The 26,299-nt window shown below is 49.2% G+C and overlaps 2 protein-coding genes across 2 annotated transcripts in view; one reads left to right on the top strand and one right to left on the bottom strand.

Annotated features, from left to right (window-relative positions):
* The first annotated feature begins 5,245 nt into the window (after positions 1 to 5,245).
* LOC133896992 (serine carboxypeptidase 1-like) overlaps positions 5,246 to 26,299 on the top strand; it is a 33,911-nt gene continuing 12,857 nt past the window's right edge. The window contains 4 exon segments of the mRNA XM_062337598.1: positions 5,246 to 5,648; positions 5,741 to 5,848; positions 5,975 to 6,249; positions 7,089 to 7,197. Of these exon segments, the coding sequence (XP_062193582.1) occupies positions 5,246 to 5,648; positions 5,741 to 5,848; positions 5,975 to 6,249; positions 7,089 to 7,197 (895 nt within the window).
* On the bottom strand, positions 10,487 to 12,641 carry LOC133897224 (serine carboxypeptidase 1-like). The gene is made up of 8 exons (XM_062337868.1): positions 12,239 to 12,641; positions 12,049 to 12,156; positions 11,685 to 11,962; positions 11,356 to 11,601; positions 11,146 to 11,255; positions 10,960 to 11,049; positions 10,747 to 10,855; positions 10,487 to 10,648 (listed from the first exon to the last, which is right to left on the bottom strand). Exons 1-8 carry the CDS (start codon positions 12,639 to 12,641, stop codon positions 10,487 to 10,489), a joined length of 1,506 nt encoding a protein of 501 aa, XP_062193852.1.

Genomic DNA, 26,299 nt, shown 5'->3' with positions numbered 1-26,299 from the left:
AAATAATAATATTTCTTTACATACCTCTCGAAATAAAGTAAGGAAGAACAAAGAAATATGCGCTCACTAGTGTCTGAGTTAATTCTCACTCATGGCGTAGAAACAATAGAATAATGATTAAATTGATGTCATAGTTATGCCGAGGAAGTTAACAACTGACAGTGATAGACCAACGCTTCGATTCACATCATGATATTATTATTGTTTGGAGTTAACAACTAGCACTGATAGACTAATGCGTTGATTCATACACCCTTATCACTGCCATTTGTATTTATCAACTGGCAGTGATGGGCTATATGCCCATATGTTAGGCTATGTGCCTGTGTGGTGGGCTAAGTGCTCCTGTTTTTTTACATACGCCAAGTGTAGAGACATTGAACTAGTCCCCTATTGACCAACTTTAAACTTGGAAATTGGTGGGATATATCGTATCCCTCGGAGCCAACAACCATAATTAATAACTAAACTTGACTCTTACTCCATGGTTTAAGTTGTGGTTATACCTAATTCTACTGCATTTAGAATTAGCTTTTCGCTTAAAACTAAAGCCCTATAGCCTTGTCCTCGATTTCCCCTAAGCATCTATGAAACCTTTTAAGTAGTGTTAGGGTTTACTAAGTACCTTCCTTACTCAATCTTATTTGTTGAATTCAGATAAAGAAGCTCAAACATGAGCATGGTGTTGAAGCATACAAGATTAAGGTTATGTTTGCACCACAAGTCGCCTGTGACATTGGGCTTAATGTGTTTTCCGCTGTCGAGTTCTTATTCGATTGAATGATCAGTCGTGGATACAAGGAATCTTAAGCTGTAAGGCTGTTGTATGGCGAAAATCAGGTATTATATTTTTTAAAAGCATGACTATAATATTATTCTATTATAGATCTAAAGACTCGTATAAGAAATATAAGAGAACTTACCAATAGGATACCATATATTGGCCAGTAAGAACCATATAGTTATCACCAACCAACTAATATACGATTCTCACCTCCTATATATTAATACCAGTGTGGACGTCCCTCCCCTGGCGTCTCTCCGCCGGTCGTGTTCCCATCAAGTGTAACTGTTAGTTGCTTATCGTTGGTACTGTGGTGAACACACACGGTAATTTACAAGAGACGCATGCAACAGACAGGTTGCATCATTCTAGCAGTTATATATTGAGTGACATATCATCTAAACCAGACTGGAGAGTTGACATCTTTCCATGGACCGCAAACCGCCAAATTAAATGTCTAATCATCAGTGCGTGTCTGCGTCGTAAATATGATCGACTAGCTAGGGTTTAAGACATTATTATGCACGTTTTATACTTAAACCATGCGTACGGAAGCATATGGTGTAAAACAATTGATCCTGTCTTTGTACGGGAGCAAGGGGAACTGATCTACCAGCAGACAAACTTCAGTGGCCGTCAAATCAGAGGAGGAAATAAAGCGAGCAGCCGTTCCCTATAATTATCCGCTCTCACTGATGTGCTATAATGTGCTGTGAAAAGATGGGGGTTGGTTTCTCGGGCATCGCCCAAAAAGGGTGGCCCAATTTGTCCTCCTGCCTTTCGATTGTGCCTAATTGATCGATAGGGGTCCTGGTGGCTGGTGCTCTCCCATGCATAAAATGAATCCTTTAGACTTTATTTGGTTTCCGACAGGTTTTATAAAATTGTACCATATAAGTAAGAATGATCAAAATTATATTAGTTACAAAGAAATTAGTTTAGTTGGTTATATCTGTGTGGACAAATTAAATTTAGTTTCTGTTTAGTTAACTGAATCTAAGTCTGTAAGAGTGGATACAAGAGTTGATATTATGATTAGTTAATTGTATGAAGTTAATTTTACGATACTAACAAATAGATCTGTTTATATGCAAAATCTGGCTATAGAGAGAAACACATGCATGCTCACCTCACCACCAAAAGCAAAGGTGTGTTTCTTGGATTATTGGAGGGCATGTGCTCTGTAATCTGTATTCCCTTTTAGCAAGGTGAGGAATGTGGTTAATGCTGATCATCTTGGCAGACAGGCTTGATGGATGATAAGATTAGCTCTGGATTCTCTTTGGCAGATCAGGGATCAGCATTGGAATGGAATACATGACATGACCTGCAACGATTTCATATTAGTGCAGTGCTGTAGTGCTGGACGCGTGGATGCGTATCATGTGTCAGTGTCAACCACGGCACCGCAAGATCTGCATCTCTGTATGTGCATGCCACCGGAGAGCAATTCTGAAGACACCATGTTCGCATTGGCGCCATAGAAACCCTCGTGGAAGTCTGAAATCCCAAAAGCTCCCTTGGTTCATCTTCTTGGTAGTATTTTTCTTTACTTCGGCAGGATACAGAGTTATTGCCATGTTGCTTTGGTGAATTTTACCACTGATGATCAGAGATTCCGAATATGACAGGGAGAAGTTCTTGCCAAAAACAAAATTTGTTGCTGATGCTTTGACGCACCTTCCAAATATGTACCACAGGCATCAGCAGATCCAAGCAGGAGCAGACAAAGTGAGGACACTGTCCAGATTGCGAATTTGGAAGGCATGCAGAAGCAGACTAAATTTTGGTAGTTATTTAAGGAAAATGGACAAAATAGTTGATGCGACAGGTTTATTGTGAATATGCAGTCGATGGTACCACCGTACCAGCGCTGCATTATTGATTGGTACAGACGTCCGTTTGAGATAACAAAGTATTTTCTTTGCCTTCCTAATCCTATTGGAATCAGCTTATAATCGGTCCATGGAGCCCTATATATGATGGACATATTTCAATTCTCTTCGAAAAAAATGATAATTGGATCACTTTGAAAATTGAGTGGCTATCATCATTTGTTAATGCACAAATCTTGTAAATGCATTACACTTGTACATTCATCCAACTATACACTACACCTTAGAGAGTTAGAAAAATGTAAACGCCGCCTCCTAGAGGTTTTATTACAGCCTCAAATGCTAAGCATCGTCGAAATTTTTATTTTACATTTCTTAAATCGAAATTGTAAAAATAAGCGTCCGTTTTGAAAAATTGCATATCAGCCCGTTTTCAACGGGCGACATTAATTTAGATGTGTGCTTTTTCAAAACAGATATCTAATTTTGCAATTTTTTGACAAAAGAAATATAAAAATAAAAAGGTTCTGGCCCAAAACTGGGCTCAGGTGAGGCTGAGCCTGTGGGCCCAATTTAGGCTATGAATGCAAAATTTGGTCGGCCTAACTACTTTGGACTTGGGCTGGTTCGAGAAATAAGTCCAAGTTAATGATGGCCCGTTGGATTTATACAAAGATCAAACGTTCAAAACGTGAACAACGGAGAACTACTGGTTCGCAGTACAGAACCAAAATTCCAACATCATTTCCACATATGCATTGCAGCTGCAATACCACTACTTTAAAATATACGTTCACTGCTAGCAGTACGCAAGCGATAGTGATGGTCGGTTGTTATTATTGTTGGCAGTTATCTACCAGCAATAGTATTTTTCAGAAAAAGAGAGAAAAAGACCGCATCTGCTCGGCCTTGGCGCCCGCTCCGCCACCGTGCCTCCAGCTACCACTACTGTGCCACCACCACCGCCGATTTCATCCACGAGTGCAGCAAGATCAAACATTCACATCATCGAAAATAAAATCACAACAAGAAAGAAGAGACCCTTATTGCAATACCAAACACAAAATAAACGAGAATATCTATATATTATGGAGAAGGAACTTGTGGCAGATGCTAAATACCCTCAGTGCCAAAGCTTTACTTACATGTACAAATACATCAACAGTAAAATGAAATAATATTTACAGGGTCGAACCGAAAAAATGCACTGTACACAGAGGCGACCCCTACCAATCTCAACTAACCCAATCATATTTACAGGATCTCATCTCCTTTTTATCCCTCATTTATACCCTTCCCTTTTGTCCCAACTAAAAGAAAGAAGACACAGAGAAAAAAAATCAACAACCTGTGACTAAGTAATTAACACCTAATGAAACTTAATTAGCATCTTCTACCTTAGTGCCACGCTGGTGCCCTTGGCGCATGCCATGCTGTTCTTGAGGTGCTGCCGTGCCAACCAGAGCAACTCACAGAATCTCTTGATGTTGACGGTGACGTTATGCCGATCCATGTACACGTTCTTCATCTCCCACCAGCCGCGGCTTCTGGATCCCGCACCAACCGTTGAGGCCATACTCCACAACAAGCGAGCTCTCCTCTGGTGCCACCTTGTACTCGAGGTACTCCAGCCCGAGCTGTTGGGCTAGCTTGCCGTAGAAGATGTCAGCAACCCAATTGAGCCCCACGGGCACGATCTGGAGGAGCACCGACCCCGGCGCATAAAGAGGAAGTGGATGACCGCGTCCATGGCGTCGAGCGAGGCCAGCGCGGCGTGGCCCCCTCAGCCTCCCCATGCTGGCCCACCCCTTCACACCCACCTCCCCATGTCGCCTCCTCTCGGATTTGGAGGAGATACGAGAGAGAGAGGAGAGATTAAGAGAGAGAGAGAGAGGAGAGATCGAGAAATGAGGGGAGAGAGAGCAAGAGAGATAAGGTTGCTGTGGTTCACGAGGAGCCGCGCGAGGTGACTTAGAAAAGATAGAATAGAGTCGGGCGGTGAGGTGAGTTGGATAAAAATTTTGGATCCAAGTTTACTTTGGATGTCGTTTCAAATAACAACGGGTAGTGATATTATCATTGTTGTTTCTTAATATTAATTGATAGTGATATTTAAATATCATTGTTGGTTATTATTAATAAGTAGTAGTGATATCATTTTTTTTACAGTCTGACAGTGATATTATTATTAGTGCTGGGTCTAGCTGAACCGGTAATGGTAAACCGGCATATAAGATAAATTTTGTAGTAAGTATATGCTCCTAAGCAGCTAGCACATAAAAAAAAAATTCAATATTGAGCTTGCGCGTTGACAGAAAATGTCACCTCGATCTCGGCATCATCGATTCGATTTCATCGTTTGGATTGTAGCGAATAGAAGCCACCTCTGCATCGACGGCGTCGCCGGAGGAAAAAAATCAAATTGTCGCCGATTATCCGAAACTTCGTTGTTGAACGTCGACAATGCCAGCTAGCTCATGGCGTTCGTATTTCGGAGAATCCAAGCTCCCAAAGTTTCTGTTGGGAACAAGTCCGGATTTCGCCATGCCATAGTACTATATAAACACCCAATGATCTTTACATTCTCAGCGACGAACTCGCAGGATCAATTTCCTCACAAATGAAGATGACGAGGAACCAAATCTCGTACTGCATTGTCCTCGTGATCATCCTACTGGGCGCACCGATCACGAATGCCGCTCTGGACCAAGCGGTGTTGCTGAGGCAGTTCATCGAGTCAAGGGGCCAGCAGCGGCTGTCTAGCGCGGCAGACGGGCCTGCGGAGACCGACCCATGGGCCGACCCGGCGAGCAGCTTCGCCCACCTGCCCACGTACTGCAAGAACCCCAAGGGCAGCAAGGAGGCCGACAGGATCGCGGCGCTGCCCGGCCAGCCGCCGCGCGTCAACTTCGGGCAGTACTCGGGCTACGTGACGGTCGACGAGGAGCACGGCCGCGCGCTCTTCTACTACTTCGCCGAGGCCCCCTACGGCGCCTCGTCCAAGCCGCTCGTCCTCTGGCTCAACGGAGGTAAGCACCACGCCGCCGGCGCGCCCGTTTCGGTGTTCGATCGGCACGGTGTGATGTGTGTACGTTCTCTGCACGCGCGCGTGGATGTGCAGGGCCGGGGTGCTCGTCGCTGGGAGCCGGTGCGATGATGGAGCTCGGCCCGTTCCGCGTCAACCCCGACGGCAAGACCCTGAGCAGGAACAGGCACGCTTGGAACAACGGTACGTGTGAGGTGGTGATGGCCGACAGAACAGTATGCTCTTGCACACAAGTTGACGATCGAATTCATGTAAGAGACGACGAGATTCTGGGTCGAGCCTAGTGACGATGGCTGTGATAACTTGCAGTGGCCAACGTGATCTTCCTGGAGTCGCCGGCCGGAGTTGGGTTCTCCTACTCGAACACGTCGTCGGACTACCAGAAAAGCGGCGACGCGAGGACGGCGGTGGACGCGTACGTCTTCTTGCTCCACTGGCTCGAGCGGTTCCCCGAGTACAAGGGCCGCGACTTCTACATCGCCGGCGAGAGCTACGGCGGGCACTACGTCCCGGAGCTTGCCACCGTCATCGTCGCCCTCCGCGAACTCACTGGCAGGAACGCCATAAACCTCAAGGGAATCATCGTAAGTTGATCGCCAACAATGGCACGTACCGGCGCTTAACTCAGGCAGACTTCGTTTGCTATTCTGCACAGCAAGATAATTCATTTAGATGCGTGGCTTCGCGGTTTCAGGTTGGCAATCCGTTGCTTGATAGTTACAAGAACAGGAAGGGCTCTCTCGAGTTCTTGTGGAACCACGGGGTGATCTCCGACGAGGTGTGGGCCGACATCACCGAGCACTGCACCTTCGGCCCGTCCGATGGAGTGCTGTGCGCCAAGGCGAAAGCTTCGTTCGAAGCCGGCCACATCGACCCGTACAACATTTACGCTCCGATCTGCATCCACTCGCCAAACGGGACCTCCTACTCCAGTAGCTATGTAAGTATTAGATAGCAGAAGCCAGGCACTGATGATCCATGAATTTGGTCCATCTGCGACACGCTGACTGTTGTAACTGGGACGTACAGTCACCTGGCTACGATCCGTGCATCGGCAACTACATCGGTATCTACTTCAACAGCCCTGACGTGCAGAAGTCGATCCATGCTCGGATCAACACACGATGGTCAAGTTGCACGTAAGTACTAGCCAGATACTGGGTCTTGGCAAACTCTGAAACTCGTAGCCCTTCCGGACCTGAAGCCTTCTGTAATTTTGGCCAGCATCCTGCCCTGGAACGATGCCCCACTGACCATGGCGCCAATGATCTCGTGGCTTGTCGACACCGGATTGAGAGTGTGGGTGTACAGGTAACGTACCTATCCCCATCTGTACTTTTGCCATGCAAACTGAACAGAACGCAAGAATCAAATGGTTCCATTTGCTGTTTCACAATGCCATGCATGGTTAATTCGTTGTCAGCGGCGACATGGACGACGTGTGCCCGCTTACGGCGACGAGGTACTCTGTCAAGGATCTCAATCTGACCGTGACAAAGCCATGGCGCCCCTGGTACACCCCTGACAACGAGGTAAGCAAGGACACAATTACACTGCAGGCCAGCCGTGAGAACGAAGCTGTAAATAGGATCTGTGTAACCTAAACTCTGATGGTCTATTTACAGGTTGGAGGCTACATTCAGCAATACGAGGGAGGGTTCACGTTTCCGTCGGTGAGGGGAGCTGGTCACTTGGTACCCAGTTTCCAGCCCAAGAGATCGCTGGTTCTCTTCTACTCCTTTCTGAAAGGCATGCTCCCGCCTGCGGTTTCATTGTGGCGTCCGTGAGAAGAGCTAGTTTTATGCATCAGTCGTGGCCCCAGGTCCACAACAAGGAGAATGCAAGTCTCGTCCGACACAAATAAAATTCTACAGTGCGTGTTTCGAGGGTTCCAACAAGTTGTCTACAAGTTTTTTTCTGAGAAATATTTCTATTACTAGTCGAGTGCTCGTGCGCTGTAACAGAAATAAAATTTACATAAGATGACATAAGTATATGCATCGATATTGATTACATCAATGGATCTAAGGAGATATTCCCTGTGGATCTGCTGCTCATTTATAGTTGTTTTTATTTCTAGTACCTCTGAGAGATGAAGGATGACTTTGCTCTTCATACGTGTGCAAATTAGACTATATAGTTGAATGCCTGTACATTACAACGGGAGCCACAAATTTAATGTATTTTTCAAGCAATAACATTGTTAATATTGTTGAAGAACACTAAAGGCACTATTCTGAACAACAAGCAACACACTGCCGTACAACTAAGTTTACATCCTTATTCGAACAACCACTGAACATTCATAAAAAATATAAGGAAAGGAGATTTAGACTAAACGTTGGCGTCGAACATAACAAAGTATATACTCAAAAATTTGTCACAGAACATAAAGAAAATAAAAAATACAAACAATTTAGAAAATAGCTGCTGCACTGTCCTCGTTGAACCAATTCAAACATAAGTAATGTATTGATCAACTAAGCTACTAACAAGATGCAATATTAGAGCATGTTTATACTCTGAGCTTTGCCAATACTTAAGAATTAAGCTCGTGCTCACCGACGAAGAAGAGAAAACTAAGCTACCAACAAGAATAGAATACAAATATTTACGGCGGCGTGAGCGCTTGCTCTTCGCTCATCCATGCGGTACGTGGTCGTCACCCTCGTTGTGGAGCTCGATCAAAGGCCATGTATGCAAGTTTAGGTATACTTCATAATCCATTTGTTGTTTTAGTACATGAGTACAACAATGCATAGGAGCACGAGGAAGGTTATCAATGTCCCCTACAACGATGGAAAAGCCTTTAAAGACTTTTTGAGCGGTGCTGACAACAAATAGCAATAAAATAGGGACATGTCAACAAAGTTCCTCTTGTCCTAACACATGTAATTGCTTTCTTGCTGCTCGACAACACTGGACCATGGGCCATGGCATGAAAAACAAAATATCACTGTACCATACACCATAGGCCATGGCATGAAAAAATAGCAATATCACTGTACTATACACCATAGTACTATAACCAACATCAAATTCTGATAATCTGATATCAAATAATTAATATCCTGCACGCCGAACCCGGCGCTCTGCGAGAGCAGCTCTATGTCTCCTTTCTCCTCGCCCTCCACTCCGGGCAGCAAGCTCGTCATCGTTGGCACCCTCTGTGTCTCGATTTCACCTACAACCAAACCAAAACAGAATCAGCAAGTCAAAAATGCTAGGCAGAGACGCCGAAAAGGCGTGAATTTCACCCCAAGATCCAAACCCCGGTTCTCCATCTCGGTGCGGGCGGCAACGATGGCGTAGGACTTGGTGGTGGTGTGCAGTGGCGGAGCTTCAACAAAAATTAAGGGGGGGCCAGTTCAAAAGATTCATCAACAAACTTATGTAAAAACTAATTTATTACTTGATAAATACATGTTTACTGTGCATTACTAAGTATTTTTTTAAAGATAAGGAGGGGCCAAGGCCCCCCTTGGTCTCCATTAAGCTCCGCCAGTGGTGGTGTGGGTGCCAGGAGGTCCACCTTCGGTGACAGCTACAGGAGGTCCATCTGCAGCGGCAACACGCTGATGAGCGCCGCCGCGCTTAGATCTGTCACCCCCCCGCTGGCGCCTCCACCATCCCGCGCTCGTATCACTCGCCTCTTCCACTGCCCTCGCCGTCGCTGATCCGCTCCGGCGAGCGATCTCCGGTGTGATCCCGTCAGAATTCGCGTCCGCTCGCAGGAGGTGGTCAAGTCGGGCGCGAGGGTGGCGTATATCCTACCTCTCCAAACTGCCGGCTTCGTGGACGAGGAGCAACACAACACAAAGGTGCAGCACGGGGGTAGGGAGGCGGCGGTGGAACCGTTAGAGTGGCGAGGAGGAAAGCGACACGGTAGTGGAGGAGGTGGCGGATTGGGCCAAGTGGACGCCGAAGGGAGGCGGATCCGGCGATGGCGGTGGACACAGGCATGTTTTGGGAGGGAAATGTGGAGCATATTGATGGGCATGGCCTGAATTGCGGAGGGCATTGGGTGGAGAGGGTTGCGGACACACGGAGCCACATGTTGCTGCAGAGTTTTGGGAGAGGAGGTAGACTAGGAACGGGGTAGACCGTGTGAAGGTTTTAAAAATTACTACGTATTTTTTAAATAGTAAAGAAAAGACTTTTATAAAGTACTCTCAGCTTATGTTAGCCTGAATAATGGTTATTATCGTTTTCTTTTTTTCCTCTTAAGGGCGTCCTTTTCTTGTTTAAGGAGAATTTGCTCTGAAGCTTTGGTGATATCGTGAATATTTGAAGCACCCCAGCCAATTAGTCTCACATTGTTAGTTTACGATGAGCTCTACCGACATATTGGTAAATGATCCTGCACCCTTAGATTAGTCTTTTTAGCCAAAACGAGAACGAAAGCGAAAGAGAGGTAGCACTCATCCAGCCCATTCCGCTTAGGGTCTAAGCGTTGAGCAGATTTTAAGCCACGGGGTACTACAATATTGTCGAATCAACATTTCAACGGAAGTTTCATTTAGGATTTGACTCATCACAAAACTTGAGGTAAACACGCGACGAATGTAATCCAAACACGCTCCTCCTGGAAAAGACAGAATATATGATTCTCTTTATTTATTTTTTTCATGTGAACACCACCCATTACAATGCTTCCCAACACACATGTAAATGTGTTGAGTACTTTAGTATAAGAAGTCTATGACCAGAATGCCATTCGTATTTGAAACTTCTCTATAATCAACGAGACATCGCAAGGAAGTTTTAAAAAAAGGAAGATCGATCATCCCTATTAGACACACCAAGTGGAAATGTGAACGCTCAGAATAAGTATGGGATGTCAGCAGGTGGGAGCATGTTCTTCAGGAAAGCGTAGAGCAGAACAAGTGATCTCTTAGGCTGGAAAGTGGGAACCATATGGCCAGCTCCCCTCACTGACGCCAGCGTGAAACCTCCTTGGTACTGCTGAACATAGCCTCCGACCTGCATCCATTACCGTCCCAAATCAAAATCTTCCAAATCTCACCTGAATCTGAACTGTAATTCTGTAACTACTATGTTTGTTTCTGCATAATCTTTACCTCGCTGTCATGGGTGTACCAGGGGCGCCACTTTTTCGTCACGGTTAGGTTGAGATCCTTGACGGAGTACCGCGTCGCGGTAAGTGAGCATTTGGAATCGAAATCACCACTGCAGAAAATTGGAGAAAAATGTTTGTGTTTTTTTAAGTTGGCAAAAAATGACATTACTTGTTCCATTCCCATTGTGCATGATGCAAGGCACGGATATAGTACCTATAAATCCATACTCGTAGCCCATGATCGACCAGCCTTTTGATGATTGGTACCATGAACTCTGGGGCATCGTTCCAGGCCAAGTCTTCACTGAAACAGACGACAGAGTATACGGCACATCAGATTAGGCGATTAGGATGAGAATGCAACGGAGCAGCCGAGCAGTAGGTTGGTGCATGCACTTACTTGCAACCTGACCAGTTTGTGTTGATCCGGGCGTGCAGAGCCTTTTGCACCTCGAGATTGTTAAGGTATGGCTCGATGTAGTAGTAGCTGCACGGATCGTAGCCGGGTAACTGACAAACCAGAGATCCAAGTGAGTTTGATGGATCACTGGAGAGTATGCTTCGATCTGACGAGAAGGGATGATCGATGGGTTGGTATGATGCTACGTACGTAGCTGCTGGAGTAGTAGGTGCCATTGCGCGACTGGAGGCAGACCGGAGCATAGATGTTGTATCTATCGATGTTCCCCTTCTGGAACGAGTGCGCCGCCACGAAGCACGGCCAGTCGTCGGACGCGCTGAAGCTGCAGTTGGCGAGGATCTTCGCCCAGACCTCGTCGGAGATCACGCCGTGGCTCCACAGGAACTCCAGGTTCCCCTTCCCGTTCAGGTAATCATCGAGCAACGGATTGCCAAACTAGTTCAAGCACAAGATTGCCTGTTTACCTGGGCGATGAATGGCAAGGCGACGAAGGAAATGAGAATTAACTAGGCACTCACGAAGATGCCTTGGAGGTTGATGGGAGTCCGCTGGCCCGGGAAGCGGTTCATGAACGTGATGACGGTGGCAAGCTCCGGGACGTAGTGGCCGCCGTAGCTCTCTCCAGCGACGTAGAAATCGCGACCCTTGTACTCGGGGAACCTCTCGAGCCACTTGACCAGGAACACGTACGTGTCCTCGGCGGTCCTCCGGTCGCCGACGGTGTTGTAGTCGGTGGCGTTCCTTGAGAAGGAGAACCCGACGCCCGCCGGAGACTCCAGGAAGATCACGTTAGCCACTGCATATGCAACCAGTTCAGTGCCAAATATATACCACTCTCTAGTACTCACGCACGGCACGATCGCAACAGCTAGTTCGGCGTACGGTTGTTCCAGGCGTGCTTGTTCCTGCTCAGGGTCTTGCCGTCGGGGTTGACGCGGAACGGGCCGAGCTCTTTCATCGCCCCGAATCCCAGCGACGAGCACCCCGGCCCTGCACACGTCCACAAAAACGGCCGGTGAGACAACTCGTCGTCCTGCATCGCACGTTGCTGCACGGACTTGGCCTTGTTTACCTCCGTTAAGCCAGAGGAGGAGCGGCTTGGAGGCCGCGTCGTAGGGGGACTCGGCGAAGTAGTAGAACAGCTCGCGGCCGTGCTCCTCGTTCACCGTCACGTACCCGGAGTACTGGCCGAAGTTGACGCGCGGCGGCTGGCCGGGGAGCCCCGCGACCCTGTCGGCCTCCTTGCTGCCGCTCGGCGGGCTCTTGCAGCGCTCGGGCAGGTGGGCGAAGGTGCTGGGGTCGATCCATGGGTCGGTTTCGGCAGGCTCGTTTGCGTTGGACCTTCTTGCCAGTCTCTTCAGGGCTCTGGACGCCATGAACTTGCTGAGCTGAGCCTCCTGGGACGCATCTGCCGCTAGTGATGTGCCCACCAGGATGGCGAGCGAGAGGAGGAAGAAGGTGGTGGTGCTCCTCATCGTTGCCAGTGAGGAAATGCTGTGAGGTGTTGAGGAAGATTAGTTGTTCTTGAGGTGTTTATATAAGTTCATGGCTAGAGAGGGGAGAAGAACCAAGGTAACTGACGACGCATGCAATGCGACTAGGATTGTCCAAAGGATTTGCCGGGTATGGATTCTCCAAGGAGAGTTTTTTAAGCAGTTATCCGTGGTTGATAACAAGGCGTAAATTGCGAACTTACTTGCGCTGTACACTTACGCCGGCCAACGTTGTGCTGTGGCCGGACGATAAAAGATTTGCAGATGCCAAGGTGAACTCTCTCAGAATCAACGTCCGGGTGACATCTATGAATTGCATTTCGCGTCACTGCTTTTGACAATGTTCTGGGGGCTAGAGATGTACTCCATCCAGTCGAATAAAAATTAAGGGGCAAATTTTAGAACAAAGGTTGTGGCCCTTCTATACTTGAAAGCAAAATGTTTACTGGGAATACCAGCTTGTACAGGTAAGTACATCAGAACCAGATTGGAGCACAACTGCTTTCAATCAGCCATAGTTCTAAGAACCCAGACAAAGTAACTCAACACTGACAAAATCTCACAGCCGGATGGGGTCTTTGGTCACAAGGTTGGATCTATGCGCTTCACTTATCTTGGTCTAACTTTAAGCACCTTGAGGCCTAGAGTGGAGGACCTTTTCTCCCTTGTGAACAAAATGGAAAGAAGGCTCATTGCTACTTCCTCCCTGCTTGGGATCGCAAGTTGACTGACTCTTATAAACTCTGTACTCTCTGCCTTACCAACCTATACTATATGTACCTTAAGGCTTCCTAAGAAGGCCATTGAGATGATTGATAGGGCTAGAAAGCACTGCCTCTGGAGAGGCAGTGACATGTCTCTGAAGGGCAAATGTTTGGTAGACTGGAAGCAAGTTTGTACCCCAAAGAAGAAAGGTGCCCTGGGGGTGATCAACTTATACATGCAAAATGATGCTCTACTGATGAAACATCTTCACAAATTCTATAATAAGGCAGACATCCCCTGGGTCAATCTTACATGGAACACTCACTATGTGGGAGGGCGTATCCTGCATGCAATGATGGTGAAAGGGTCTTTCTGGTGGAAAGATATTGTGTATTTCAGTGATCATTTTAGGGGCATTGCCTCGGAGCTCCAGGTGATGGGTCTACTATCCTTTTTTTGCATGATGTTAGGAGTGGCAAATACCTAAAGACTCAGCTGACAACTCTCTACACTTTTGCAATCAACCAAAACATCTCCATTGCCCAATTCTTAGCTGGTGAAGATATCAATAGTCACTTCCATACCCCTCTTTCTGATCAAGCGTACCAGGAATTACAGGATCTGCAAATTCAGAGTCTAACAAGTGGATCTTTTGCTGGGGTTTTAAAGTCTATTCAACGAAGAAGTTTTATGAGCTGCCTTTTAAAAATTTGACACCTCCAACGCTTTTTCTTTGGATCTGGAGCTCCAAATGTTCTGCAAAGCTCAAAGTCTTCATATGGCTTCTCTTCAAGAACCGGCTCAACTCTAGAAACCTGCTCAAAAGGAAGAACCACATGATTGAAGGAAATGACTACAATTGTGTGCTTTGCAGCCATGGCATTGAGGAAACCACCTTTCACCTATTTTTTTTTATTGTGATTTCAGCACTAGATGCTGGATAGCAATTGGGCTCTCCTGCACACAGAATTTGAACTTCTTTCACATGATCCAGGAAGCCAGGAACAGTTTTCAGCATGAATTCTTCATGGTAGTGTTCTCCATTGCTACTTTGAAAATCTGAAAACAATTTAATGCCATGATCTTTAATAGGTCATTGGCCAACTTTCTGGGATGGAAATAATCTTTTAAGGATAATGTCTTTGTTCAATCTCAGAGGATGAACCCCACTCTTAAATCTCAGGTTTTAGACTGGCTGCAGTTCCCTGTATAGTGCCCGCCCCTTTTGTCTTCTTCTTTCTCTTTCTTTTCTCTTGTTTGTACTTGTTGGCGCACGAAAATGTGACCCGGACAGAGTGTGCCGAGAGCTTCTTCAAACAGGGAGGCTCAAGCTTGGGGAAGAACATTGAGCCAAGAGGAAAGAGAGAGCCAGCGGAAGAGAGTCTGTGGAATGAGTCCAAGAGCCCAGTCCTCCCTGCCTGCCCCTTGGGGGCTCATTTTATAGAGAGAATGGCTTGGAGAAATTACCATCATGTCCTCAAAATTATGTTACAATTATATACTGTCGGTGTATTTAGAACCAGGGGTCCCTAAGTCCCGAGGCCAGGCCGGCCATCCACCACATGTCACCACCCTGCAAGGTAGGTAGAAGCTAAGTCCCGGGAGAAGGTGCTCGGGGCCGCCGCTTCTGGTTCCCGAGCACCCTAGTTCCCCGATGATCCACAGAGCCCAAATACCAAGAAGGAAGTGCTCGGGAGAGAGTGCTCGGGGCTGCACGTGGCAGCCCCGAGGACTCGGTGCCCCGAAGGTCCCACCAAAGTGCTCGGGAGAGAGTGCTCGGGGCTGCACGTGGCAGCTCCCGAGGACTCGGTGCCCCGAAGGTCCCGTCAAAGTGCTCGGGAGAGAGTGCTCGGGGCTGCACGTGGCAGCCCCCGAGGACTCGGTGCCCCGAAGGTCCCACCGAAGTGCTCGGGAGAGAGTGCTCGGGGCTGCACGTGGCAGCCCCCGAGGACTCGGTGCCCCGAAGGTCCCACCGAAGTGCTCGGGAGAGAGTGCTCGGGGCTGCACGTGGCAGCCCCCGAGGACTCGGTGCCCCGAAGGTCCCACCGAAGTGCTCGGGAGAGAGTGCTCGGGGCTGCACGTGGCAGCCCCCGAGGACTCGGTTCCCCGAAGGTTCGCGCAAGATCATTCAACGACCCGAAGGGTCCCGTCGTCAGGGTGTCATCCAGTCAAAGGCCCAATGCCGCATTTAATAGGCACGCGCGGTCTGACATCCTGACATCCTGACATTCTCAGCTGCCCACGCCCCAGTGTCAGACCCTGCCATGCACTGGCAGGGGGCCGTGGGTCCATTAAATGCACGGGTCCCGTCCCGTTTCATCCAGGTGCCTCGGGATAACGTTGCCAGAATCGAAGCGCTCCGCCTGCCACCCTGCCCTGGCAGAAGAACAAGACAGGGTGGGCGCACTGGGCACCTCTGAGGCTGCCCGGTGGGCCCCTTTTAGGGCGCCCCGAGGCTTCCGCAGCGGCTGGTGGTCGAATGCGCGCCGCATTTCTCCATCGCCCCTGTCACTTCGCCAAGATGAAATGATTACGCCTTTCTCCGTGGCACCTTGGCATTCGCGTCCCCTCTTTCTCATTCAGGATATGTTGAGGTCGGCGCGCCTATAAAAGGAAAGGATGGAGAACACTAAAATGAGAGAGCAAGAGCCCCCGACCACAAGACGACCAAGAGACCAGACAACCAACAATCTCCGGTGAACCAGGCCAAAGATAGATCGACAGACACTCGAACCAGCTCAAGTTAAGCTAGAACAGAAGAGCCTCAAGCTCTTTGTAAACAGTTCTCCCCTTAGAACCAGATATCTCCTTGAAGAATCCCCTTCAAGGATAAATATAGCGCTCATACAGGAGTAGGGTGTTACACCTCTGTGCGGCCCGAACCTGTCTAAAACCCGGCGTACCCACTTTTCCTTGCATTAGGGTGATCGTCTCCCACCAGCCATCGCATTTATTTCCGTTCCCGATTATTTCCCACACAAGCTTTTCCAGGATCATCCCCCCGGCCGAATCTCTAAAAAGGGGTCTCTCGGGATCCCTGCGACAGGAGTTCACTCTCCGACATATACATACGAGGCTATTGTTGGCTATTTGCTTCTTTTACATGGGCTATATCAATTTGAGAATTATAGTAGCAATTGTATGCCGTCGTACACCATCGGGGTACCCATGGGCTGGGGCATTTTCCCCAACAACACCCCTTCATTAGCTGGTTTTGAGGTTCTGAGGGGCAAGTGGATGCACAGAGAAATAGCTCTAGCCCCTTCGAAGTTAGGATATCCTGGGTAGCTTTACTCGTTGCAGCACGGACGCCTTTGACTTGGAGCGAGAGCTACAAGGTTTGCCAGGGTCACATGCTGTGATCCTGGGGGTGGAGCCCACAGCCAGTGGCCAAGATGGCGGTGGCAAGGCCGAACGAGGCGGTGCAGTCTGAAGCTCCACTGCAGATACCGGTAACGAAGCCAATGGAGGAGGAGGCTCATCAAAGGCAAAGTCGACTGAAGCCTGGTGGCAGAGGCCGAACATGGAGTGGACGGTGAGGCTAAAGGGGGGTGAGGTACTGCAACCTCCTCGGCGATTGGCGCGGGTGGCGAGGACGAGGCTCGACAGAGGCGACGCCATCTGGAGTCTAGTAGCAGGGTCCAGCCACGGAGTCGACGGCGAGGGGGCTTGATGGAGGTGACATCGTCCAGAGCCCTGCAACAGGGGCCAAACGCTGAGTAGACGAGGAGGAGGCTCGACTGAGGCGGCGTCGTCTGGAGCACCACATCCAAAATCGGACGGAAGAGCCAATGGGTGGCGTGGCACCGCGACCCCCTCTGCGGTGACGCAAGTGGTAGCAGCGAGGCTCGACAGAGGCAACGCAGTCCAGAGCCCTATGGCAATGGTCGGAGGCAAAATCGATGGCAGAGCCGAGGGGTGGCGTGGCACCACGACCCACTCGGTAATTGCTACAAATGGCGGTGACGAGGCTTGATGGAGGCGACACGGTCCGGAGGCGAAGTCGAAGGCAACATCGAGGGGCGGCGCGACACCGTGACCTTGGTTGTTGCCACAAGCAGCAACGTCGAGGCTCGACGAAGGCGACGCGGTCCGGAGCCCCATGGCGGTGGCCGGAGGCGAAGTCGATGGGTAGCACTGAGGGTGGTGTGGCATTGCGACCCACTTGGCGGTTGCCGCAAGTGGCGACGGCAAGGCTTGACTGAGGCGATGCAATTCGGAGGCCCACGGCTGTGGACGAAGATGGAGATGTGGGCAAAAGCGAGGGACGGAGTGGCGCCGTGACCCACTCGATGGTTGCTACAAGCGGCGGCGTCGAGGCTCGATGGAGGTGACACAGTCCGGAGCCCCGCGACTATGGCCGAAGGCAGAGCCGAGGGCAGAACTGAGGGGCGGCGTGGTGCCATGATCCCCTTGGCGGTTGTAGCAATTGGTGGGGCCAAGGCTCGATGGAGGTGACGCGGTCCGGAGCCCGTGGCTGTGGTCGGAGGTGGGGCCGGGGGCAGCGTGGCATTCTGACCCGCTCTGCAGTTACCACAAGTGGTGGTGGCAAGGCTTGACGAAGGCAACACGATCCGGATCCCACGCCTGTTGCTGAATGTGGAGCCAGGGGTGGCGTGGAACCGTGACCCCCTCTGTGGTTGCTGCAAGTGGCGGCGGCGAGGCTCAACGGAGGCGACATGGTCTGGAGCCCTGTGGCACTAGCCAAAGGTGAAGTCAATGGCAGCACTGAGGGGCGATGTGGCACCGTGACCTCCTTGGCGGTTGCCGCAAGCGGTGGTGCCGAGGCTCGACGGAGGCGATGCGGTCCGGAGCCCGTGGCTGTAGGTGGAGCCGGGGTGTGGCGTGGCGCTGTGACTCCCTCTGCGGTTGCCACAAGTGGCATGGCGAGGCTTGACAGAGTCAACGTAGTTTAGAGCCCCATGACGATGGCATGAGATGAAGTTGACGGTAGCATCGAGGGGTGGCATGGCGCCGTGATCCCCATGGTGGTTGTTGCAAGCGGCGGCGGAGTGGTTTGGAGCCCCACTTGGTGTTTATGTTTAGCTGCTACGTATTTTTTCTTGCTAGGAGTCCACATGTTGGAACTATTTTCAGCTACAGTGCCGAAGGGGTTCATTTCATGCAAAGAGAGAGATTGGAGGTGGAAGGAATCAACCCCTACCCTTGACCCCTTGGGTCCTTTATATAGGTGAGGGGGGAGGTGAAACTTCCTCTCCACCCCTTGGTGGGGTACAAATATTACAAAGAGGCCCTTGAGCCTTTACATGGGTTGCTTTGCTACATGGGCTCCTTTGTAGGCCTGGGCCTTTTCCCAAATAGTAGCCCCTCAGCTGCAAGTTTTGATGGAACAACATGGCGAATAGCTACTACTAGGAAAGGACCTAGGTTTATTGTTGACATGTACACCTCGCTAAAAACTCCATCCCAAAAAACCCAGTGGGAAAAAAGTGCACGGAGAAAAGAGCGCGTACATGTGCATGTTCCTTACATGGTTGCTAGAGCTAACACTCATAACTATGCTTCATCTTGCTCGGTGAAGGCTGCTGCTATGGTTTCAGGAGGTGCTCCTCTGCAACGGAAGTCGAGTGTGCTTCTTCATACTGGTTGGCGAAGGGGGTTCCAGTGAAGGGGTCTTTGGTGAAGTACTGGGCGAAGCTGTTGCCAAGGCTTCGATAGAAGCGGCTTCAACATAGGTAGCCGAGTTTGAAGACTATTGTCATGGCTCGCTGAAGTCCATGGTGTCCTCGCGTCTCCGCTTACGTGCACCGGCCAAACTCTTTGGACCCAGGACGGGACTTTAATCTGGGTGCCCCCCGTAGCCCCTCTTGGCCGGTGTTCGTGAGTGGTGAAAGATGCCGCGTAGTTGACGCAATCTAAGTCAGCTTGGGCAAAGTCATCATGAGTGAAGCCCCTTCGGTCGACGAAGATGAAGCCCCTGTGTCGATGTCAGAGTCGACGGAGGCTAAGTAGTCATGGACGATGACCCTCTATCGATGTCAAAGCCGCCAAAGGCGAAGTCGTGTGTCAAAGGCCCTCTGGCCGATGTCCAAATCGACAAATCAAAGGCGTCGTGGCCGTAGTCATCGCCTAGTCGACAAAGGTGAAGTCATCATGGTCGAAGCGAAGTAGTCATGGCCGAAGCCCCTTTGATCGACGTAGTCGGAGTCGACGGAGGTGAAGTCATCACGGCCGAAGCGAAGTAGTCGCTGCCAAAGCTCCTTTGGTCGATGTAGTCGGAGTCTAGAAGAAGGCGTAGTCGTTGCAGCTGAAGCAAAGTAGTCGCGGCCGAAGCCCCTCTGGTTGACATAGTCGGAGTAGACGGAGGCGAAGTCATCGCGGCCGAAGCCCCTCTAGTCGATGTAGTCAAAGTCAATGGAGGTGAAGTCATCACGACCAAAGCGAAGTAGTCATGGCTGAAGCCCCTCTGGTCGACGTAGTCAGAATCGACGGAGGCGAAGTCGTCATGGCCGAAGCGAAGTAGTCACAGCCGAAACCCCTTTGGTCGACGTAATCGGAGTCGACGGAGGCGAAGTCATCACGGTGGAAGCCCCTCTGGTCGGCATAGTCGGAGTCAACGGAGGCGAACTCATCGCGGCCGAAGCCCCTCTGGTCGACGTAGTCAAAGTCAATGGAGGCGAAGTCATCGCGGCCGAAGCCCCTCTGGTCGACGTAGTCGGAGTCGACGGAGGCAAAGTCGTTGTGGCCGAAGTGAAGTAGTCGCAGTCGAAGCCCCTCTGGTCGACGTAGTCGGAGTTGATGGAGGCAAAGTCATCGCGGCCGAAGTGAAGTCGTCTCGGTCGAAGTGAAGTAGTCATAGTCGAAACCCCTCTGGTCGACGTAGTCGGAGTCGACAGAGGCGAAGTTGTCACGGCGGAAGCCTCTCTGGTCGGCGTAGTCGGAGTCGATGGAAGCGAAGTCATCGTAGCTGAAGCCCCTCTGGTCAATGTAGTCCAAGTCAATGGAGCCGAAGTCATCGCGGTCGAAGCGAAGTAGTCACGGCCGAAGCCCCTCTGGTCGACGTAGACGGAGTCGATGAAGGCGAAATAGTCGCGGTCGAAGCCCCTCTGGTCGATGTAGTCAGAGTTGACAGAGGCAAAGTCGTCGCGGTCGAAGTGAAGTAGTCGCGGCCGAAGCACCTCTGGTCGATGTATTCGGAGTCGACGGAGGCGAAGTCATTGACATGGCCAAAGTGGACGTGGCTGAAGGCCCCTCTAGTGGAAGTAGACGGGGGCGAAGCCGTCGAGGACTCCATCTGGAGTCTCATCGACGTTGTTGAAGCCAAAGGTGAGGGTGACTCACTCTGAGCCGATGCCGATGCCGAAGGTGACGATAAGTCGATATCGAAGGTGCCAACATGGCCGAAGTAGTAGCAATTGTCGACGAAGGTGGTCGGCAATGTACCGTGTACGAAAGGATCTTCGGCTTCTCGGAACGCAAAGGGCCGTGTCTTCAAGACTTGCTATCTGAGGTCCGAGTGGAGCGTTGCCTTTACCTGAAGCTGAGCGGTATCTCGATCCTCTTTGTTGGGCCTTCGCCCGCCTTTTAAGTCGATTGGTGCGCTGTCTTTACCTAAGGACCAGCGGCACTTCAACTTATTGTCATGCAGGACAATAGGTGCTTTGCACCCCTTTCTAGAGATGAAATACACATTATAATCGATGTATGTTCGGTATGTGGAAGAATAAATACTTAAATGCATTAATGTAATTCGAAGGTCTCTTTTGCCTTCGGTGTGGGGGCAGGCACTCTTAGACCTCATCTTTTTATTTTAAGTCGAGAGGTGCGCTGCCTTTATTTAAGGTCAAGCAGCACTTCAGCTTTTTATTCTCGAAGGTCTCTTTTGCCTTCGGTGCGGGGCAGGCACTCTTAGCCCCCATCTTTTGTTTTTAAGTCGAGAGGTGCGCTACCTTTGTTTAAGGCCAAGCAGCACTTCGGATTTTTGTTCCCAAAGGTCTCTTTTGCCTTCGGTGTAGAGGCAGGCACTCTTAGCCCTCGTCTTTTGTTTTAAGGCGAGAGGTGTGCTGCCTTTGTTTAAGGTCAAGCAGCACTTCGGCCTTTTGTTCCCGAAGGTCTCTTTTGCCTTCGGTGTGGGGGCAGACACTCTTAGCCACCATATTTTCTTTTAAGTTGAGAGGTGTGCTGCCTTTGTTTAAGGTCAAGCAACACTTCGGCCTTTTGTTTCCGAAGGTCTCTTTTGCCTTCGGTGTGGGGGCAGACACTCTTAGCCACCGTCTTTTCTTTTAAGTTGAGAGGTGTGCTGCCTTTGTTTAAGGTCAAGCAACACTTTGGCTTTTTGTTTCCGAAGGTCTCTTTTGCCTTCGGTGCGGTGGCAGACACTGTTAGCCCCCGTCTTTTGTGCATGTGTTAAATAGATGCACAAAAAGTATATTCGAAGAGTAAACGCTTCGGCATAATGATAAATGTAGCAGCGAAGAATAAAACCTTCAGCATGAGGGATAAGCCCCATCTGCAAAAATTTAAAATTCATGTATATGAGCAATAAGAGTCTTCTCATACAAAGGCTTAAACCTGTGCATGATGAATAAATATTCCCTCGCACGGAGGGGGAGGCACCTGTATACACAACGAAGAGGTGCTTCGATGCATGTAAATGATGCAAGCACCATAAAGATTAGCACCTCGACAACTATGTGATTGTTGAAACCTGTGTACGGGGAATAAATATTCCCTCAAGCAAAGGGTAAGAATCTGCATACGCGTAAAACAAACGCTTCAATGCATTTATGTAATAAGTATACAGAAGATAATGCTTTGGCATTCATGTGAAGAATATGTACTTTGACGCAAATGTAACGAGAGCACACGAAAAATAAAAGCTTCGCCATACGAGCGAAGGGTGAACATTTTGATGCATATGTAATACCAGCGCCTGAAGAACACTTGCTTCGCACGCGTGGAGGGTAAGAATAGCTGCTTCAATGCACATAAGTAATGCAAGCGTAAAGAAAATGAATACTTTGAAAAATGTGCGAAGAATAAACGCTTCGATGCATATGTAATGCAAGCGTAAAGAAAAAGTAAACATACACGGAGACAAAATATCCCGATGCACTTATACAATGCAAAATGTGCAAAGTGTATATATGCGCAAAGTATGTATTCATGCAAATGCACAAAAAATAAACACTTTGTCACATAAATGTGATGTATGAAGAGTATTTTTTGCCATATAAATAAAACACATATGAATGATGGATGCTTCGATGCACCAAAGAATTAAAACTCTCAAGCGAAGGGTAAAGACCCTATACGAAGGGCCAAAACCTGCAAGCGAGGAATGGAGTTCCTTGAGTGAAGGGTTAGTACACGTATTCAGAAGAGTAAATGCTTTGGCACGTGTGCAATACGAGCACATGTGATGCGAGCATGCGAAGAGTAGACACTTCGGCATGTAATATTGAGCAATATCATGCAAAGGGTAAATACTTGCATGGGAGGGAGAGATAACCTCTCAAGCAGAAAATAAAAACCCCCATATACTTGCAAAGGGTAAAAACAAGTACTTCGACTCGTTTATGCTATGCAAACGCAGAAGGTGAATACTTCGGCATTCATGCGAAAAATACGTGTTTTGATGCAAATGTAACGCGAACGTGTGAAAAATAAGCGCTTCGACATACAAACGATGGGTAGATGTGATGCACGTATGTGGAGATAAATACTTTGGTAAAGAGCTCTCAATCATTTATTCATTCATGCGAAGGGTATATCCTGCACTTTGAGAAACAAATCCCCTCATACGAAGGGTAAAGAGCCACATACGAATAATAAATATTTTTGCAAAGGTTAAGAATCCTGCAAATGCACATTCAAAAGAGTAGTGTGCTCCGGCGTGTATGTAAAGCGAGCACACGAAGGGTAACATTTGAGTAACTAATTCGGTGCATATGTAACACAAATGCGCAAAAAATAAGCACTTCGGCTTATAGACGTGTCGCGCGCGTAAAAGTAAATGCTTCGGCACCTGCGAATAATGTTAGTGCTTTGATGCACACGTAATGCAAGCATGCGGAATATAAACATGTGCGTACAAAAGCATGAGCTGTCTGGCGGTTGAACGTCACCTTACCGTAGCACGGACCGGGTTTCGATTCCTGGCTGGGACACGTTCTTTTTGCGGATTTTGCACAAAAATAACTGGTGGGAAGGGGCGTGTGGGCTTACCCTGACCACGCCCCTCACTAGGAAAAGGTGGACCACGCCCCTTCGCCAGCCGAAGCCTGGCTGGGACCTCGCCAGCTGAAGGCCTCACCATGCCAGCCTAAAGGCAGGCTCGCGTCAGGCACCGAAGTTTGGGCCTCCATCCGAAGTCCTGCCAGATGGGCCTCGCTGACCGAAAGCCTACTCCACCAGCTGAACACCGACTGGGCCTTGCCAGCTGCGAGTGCGATCCGAAGGCCTGCCCGAAGCCCGTCTAACGTGCAACACACATGATAGTTGCGAAGCCCGTTGTTCTGAAGGCCCATGCTCGGCTCGCGAAGGCCTGATCTGAAGGATTGGTGCGGTGGATTGGGCGTGGTTGTCCGAAGACCGGGTAGTCCGAATGCTCGGTCGAAAGGACAACACGCACTGATTCGAAGGCCCATTGAGCAGAAGGCCAACGACCACTGACCCGAAGGCCTCGTGGGCCGCAGGCTTGGTACGAAGGCTAACGCCCAATGGTCCGAAGGGCTGGTTGTCTGAAGGCCCATGTGCGGCTGGGCCGCAAGAGCAGAGCGAAGCCTAGCAGATCTGAAGGCTTAAAGATTGGTTTGAACGCCTTCTCACTCTTTGGAACCGGATCCCCATGGATGGCGCCAACTGTTGAAACTATTTCCAGCTACAGTGCTGAAGGGGTTCATTCTAGGCAAAGAGAGAGAGAGAGAGTGGAGGTAGGAGGAATCAACCCCTACCCTTGACCCCTTTGGTCCTTTATATAAGTGAGGGGGAGGTGAAACTTCCTCTCCACCCCTTGGTGAGGTACAAATATTACAAAGAGACCCTTGAGTCTTTACATGGGCTTCTTTGCTATATGGGCTCCTTTGTAGGCCCGGGCCTTCCCCCAACACCACACAAGGCCTTTGCACGGCGAGGCTCTGGAGCTATGTATTCTGGGCCATATGGATGTTGTCTCCTACGTTAGTCCTTTATACTCTTGTAAATTGATTAGAAAAAATTGTTTTAACAGAGTTAATGGAAGTCTGCAGCTACATAAGATCAACCAAGCTATTTAGGAGCATAGAACCAGAGCAGTTATCATTTGGCTTAGTGTGCAGCCTGGTTATCATTACCAAGGGTCCGTCACCTAGACTCTCCCCAGCCCTGTTGCGTTTTTTGGCCACGACCAAGTGGAGGGCGCATCCCGCATCTTATGTGCAACGTGCATTGTGTGGATCATCATCCCCCAACCCCTTCGCGTATTTCGGTCGCGAGCAGGCGGAGTTGTGCCACTGTAATTGTCTTGTTAGTGCCACCATTGTGGGCTTCTGCTAAGTCTCAGAGCCGTCGAGGCAGTATGTCACGCGATCGAGGCTTAGAGCCTGTGAGGTGTGGAGGTTTTTTTGCGCGACACGACTGAGGCTATCGAGGTGGTGGAGGTTTTTTTTTTGCTCGACGCAACTGAGACCTAGGGCTTTTGAGGTGGTGGAGGTTTTTTTTTTGCTCAACGTGACTGAGGCATGTGGCCTTCATTCAAGGGTAGGTTTCCTCGCTAGGGCACCGCGGGCGCCCTGAGGTCACGCGAGTGGTGCCCACATCGGATGCTAGGGGGCTCATTGCGTTTCATCAACCTGCATGCATGGTGAGCCGATAAGTGCAGGGCATCCTAGACGCAATTAGTGTTCATAGATATTCGGGTAAAGTTTTCAACGCCTGCATCATACGACTTGGACTACTCATCAGTATTGGCAACCAGCTGCTGACCAACGATGTATGTAGTCTTTGCTTTTTACAACCCACACACATCGTGCCGTCAATTTGCTGCAAAATAGGCACTGTAACCACACCATTCTGTCATAGCAGACGTAAGTGCCACCCATAGTCAAAAAGCTACTACTACCCCATGGCACAATACTCAGCTATTGGGTTTTGTACGAATAACAACTATGCAGAGCTCCCAAGTAAGAAAAAGGATGCCACTATACTCTGCCACGATATTTGACTAGTGCACTCTCTAGCCCATGCGGTGATCTACTACCTTGTTGGCCTCATGGAGGCAGATGCTTCATGCATGGTTAGGGTAGCAGCAAGCAAGTGCTAGAAAAAAATACATTGGCAATACTAGCTTCTCCCGTAGCCATGCTGCACAATCGGTCTATTGGTACATAGATAAATAATTTTGACAAGGCATGACTAGCGCAGAGCACAGTATGCTAAGTAATAAATATGTCAACATATCTACCATGCGCATGCTGCCGTAAGCATCGCAAAATTTTTGACCGTGCCCATAACTCACAGGTCCTCAGAGGTTCAGCTATACCTATTAGAAAAATAACTAGCTGGCAGCTAGTACTACGCTTCCAGGTCCTTCAAGCGACGCATATGAAGTCAGAGTGCTACAACCTTTTGCCTCCTATGCTTGAACAGTGCTACCCCACAATGTATGCTGCAACCTATTGTATGCCGTCATACGCCATCGGGGTACCCATGGGCTAAGGTATTTTCCCTAATAGTACTTTTTTGTCTCCTTGGTTGTTTAATAAAAGCGGATAGGGAGGACTTCCCTCACTATTTTTTCGTTCAAAAGAAGTAAATAGAAAAACCTATGGCAAAGAGCTACTCCAGCACTCATGTTTTTTGATTTTTTTATACTTGTTAATATTATTTGACTATGGTGCCAACACCCTCATGGCTCGTGGTCTTGTGGATACCCAATTAAGTGTGCTTGTACAGGTAAACTGCTATCCCCATTTGTGCTTCTGCCAAACTATGCA

Source organism: Phragmites australis, chromosome 17, assembly GCF_958298935.1.
Source record: "Phragmites australis chromosome 17, lpPhrAust1.1, whole genome shotgun sequence".
NCBI classification, from domain to species: Eukaryota; Viridiplantae; Streptophyta; class Magnoliopsida; order Poales; family Poaceae; genus Phragmites; species Phragmites australis.
This window is presented reverse-complemented; position numbering and strand designations above follow the sequence as displayed.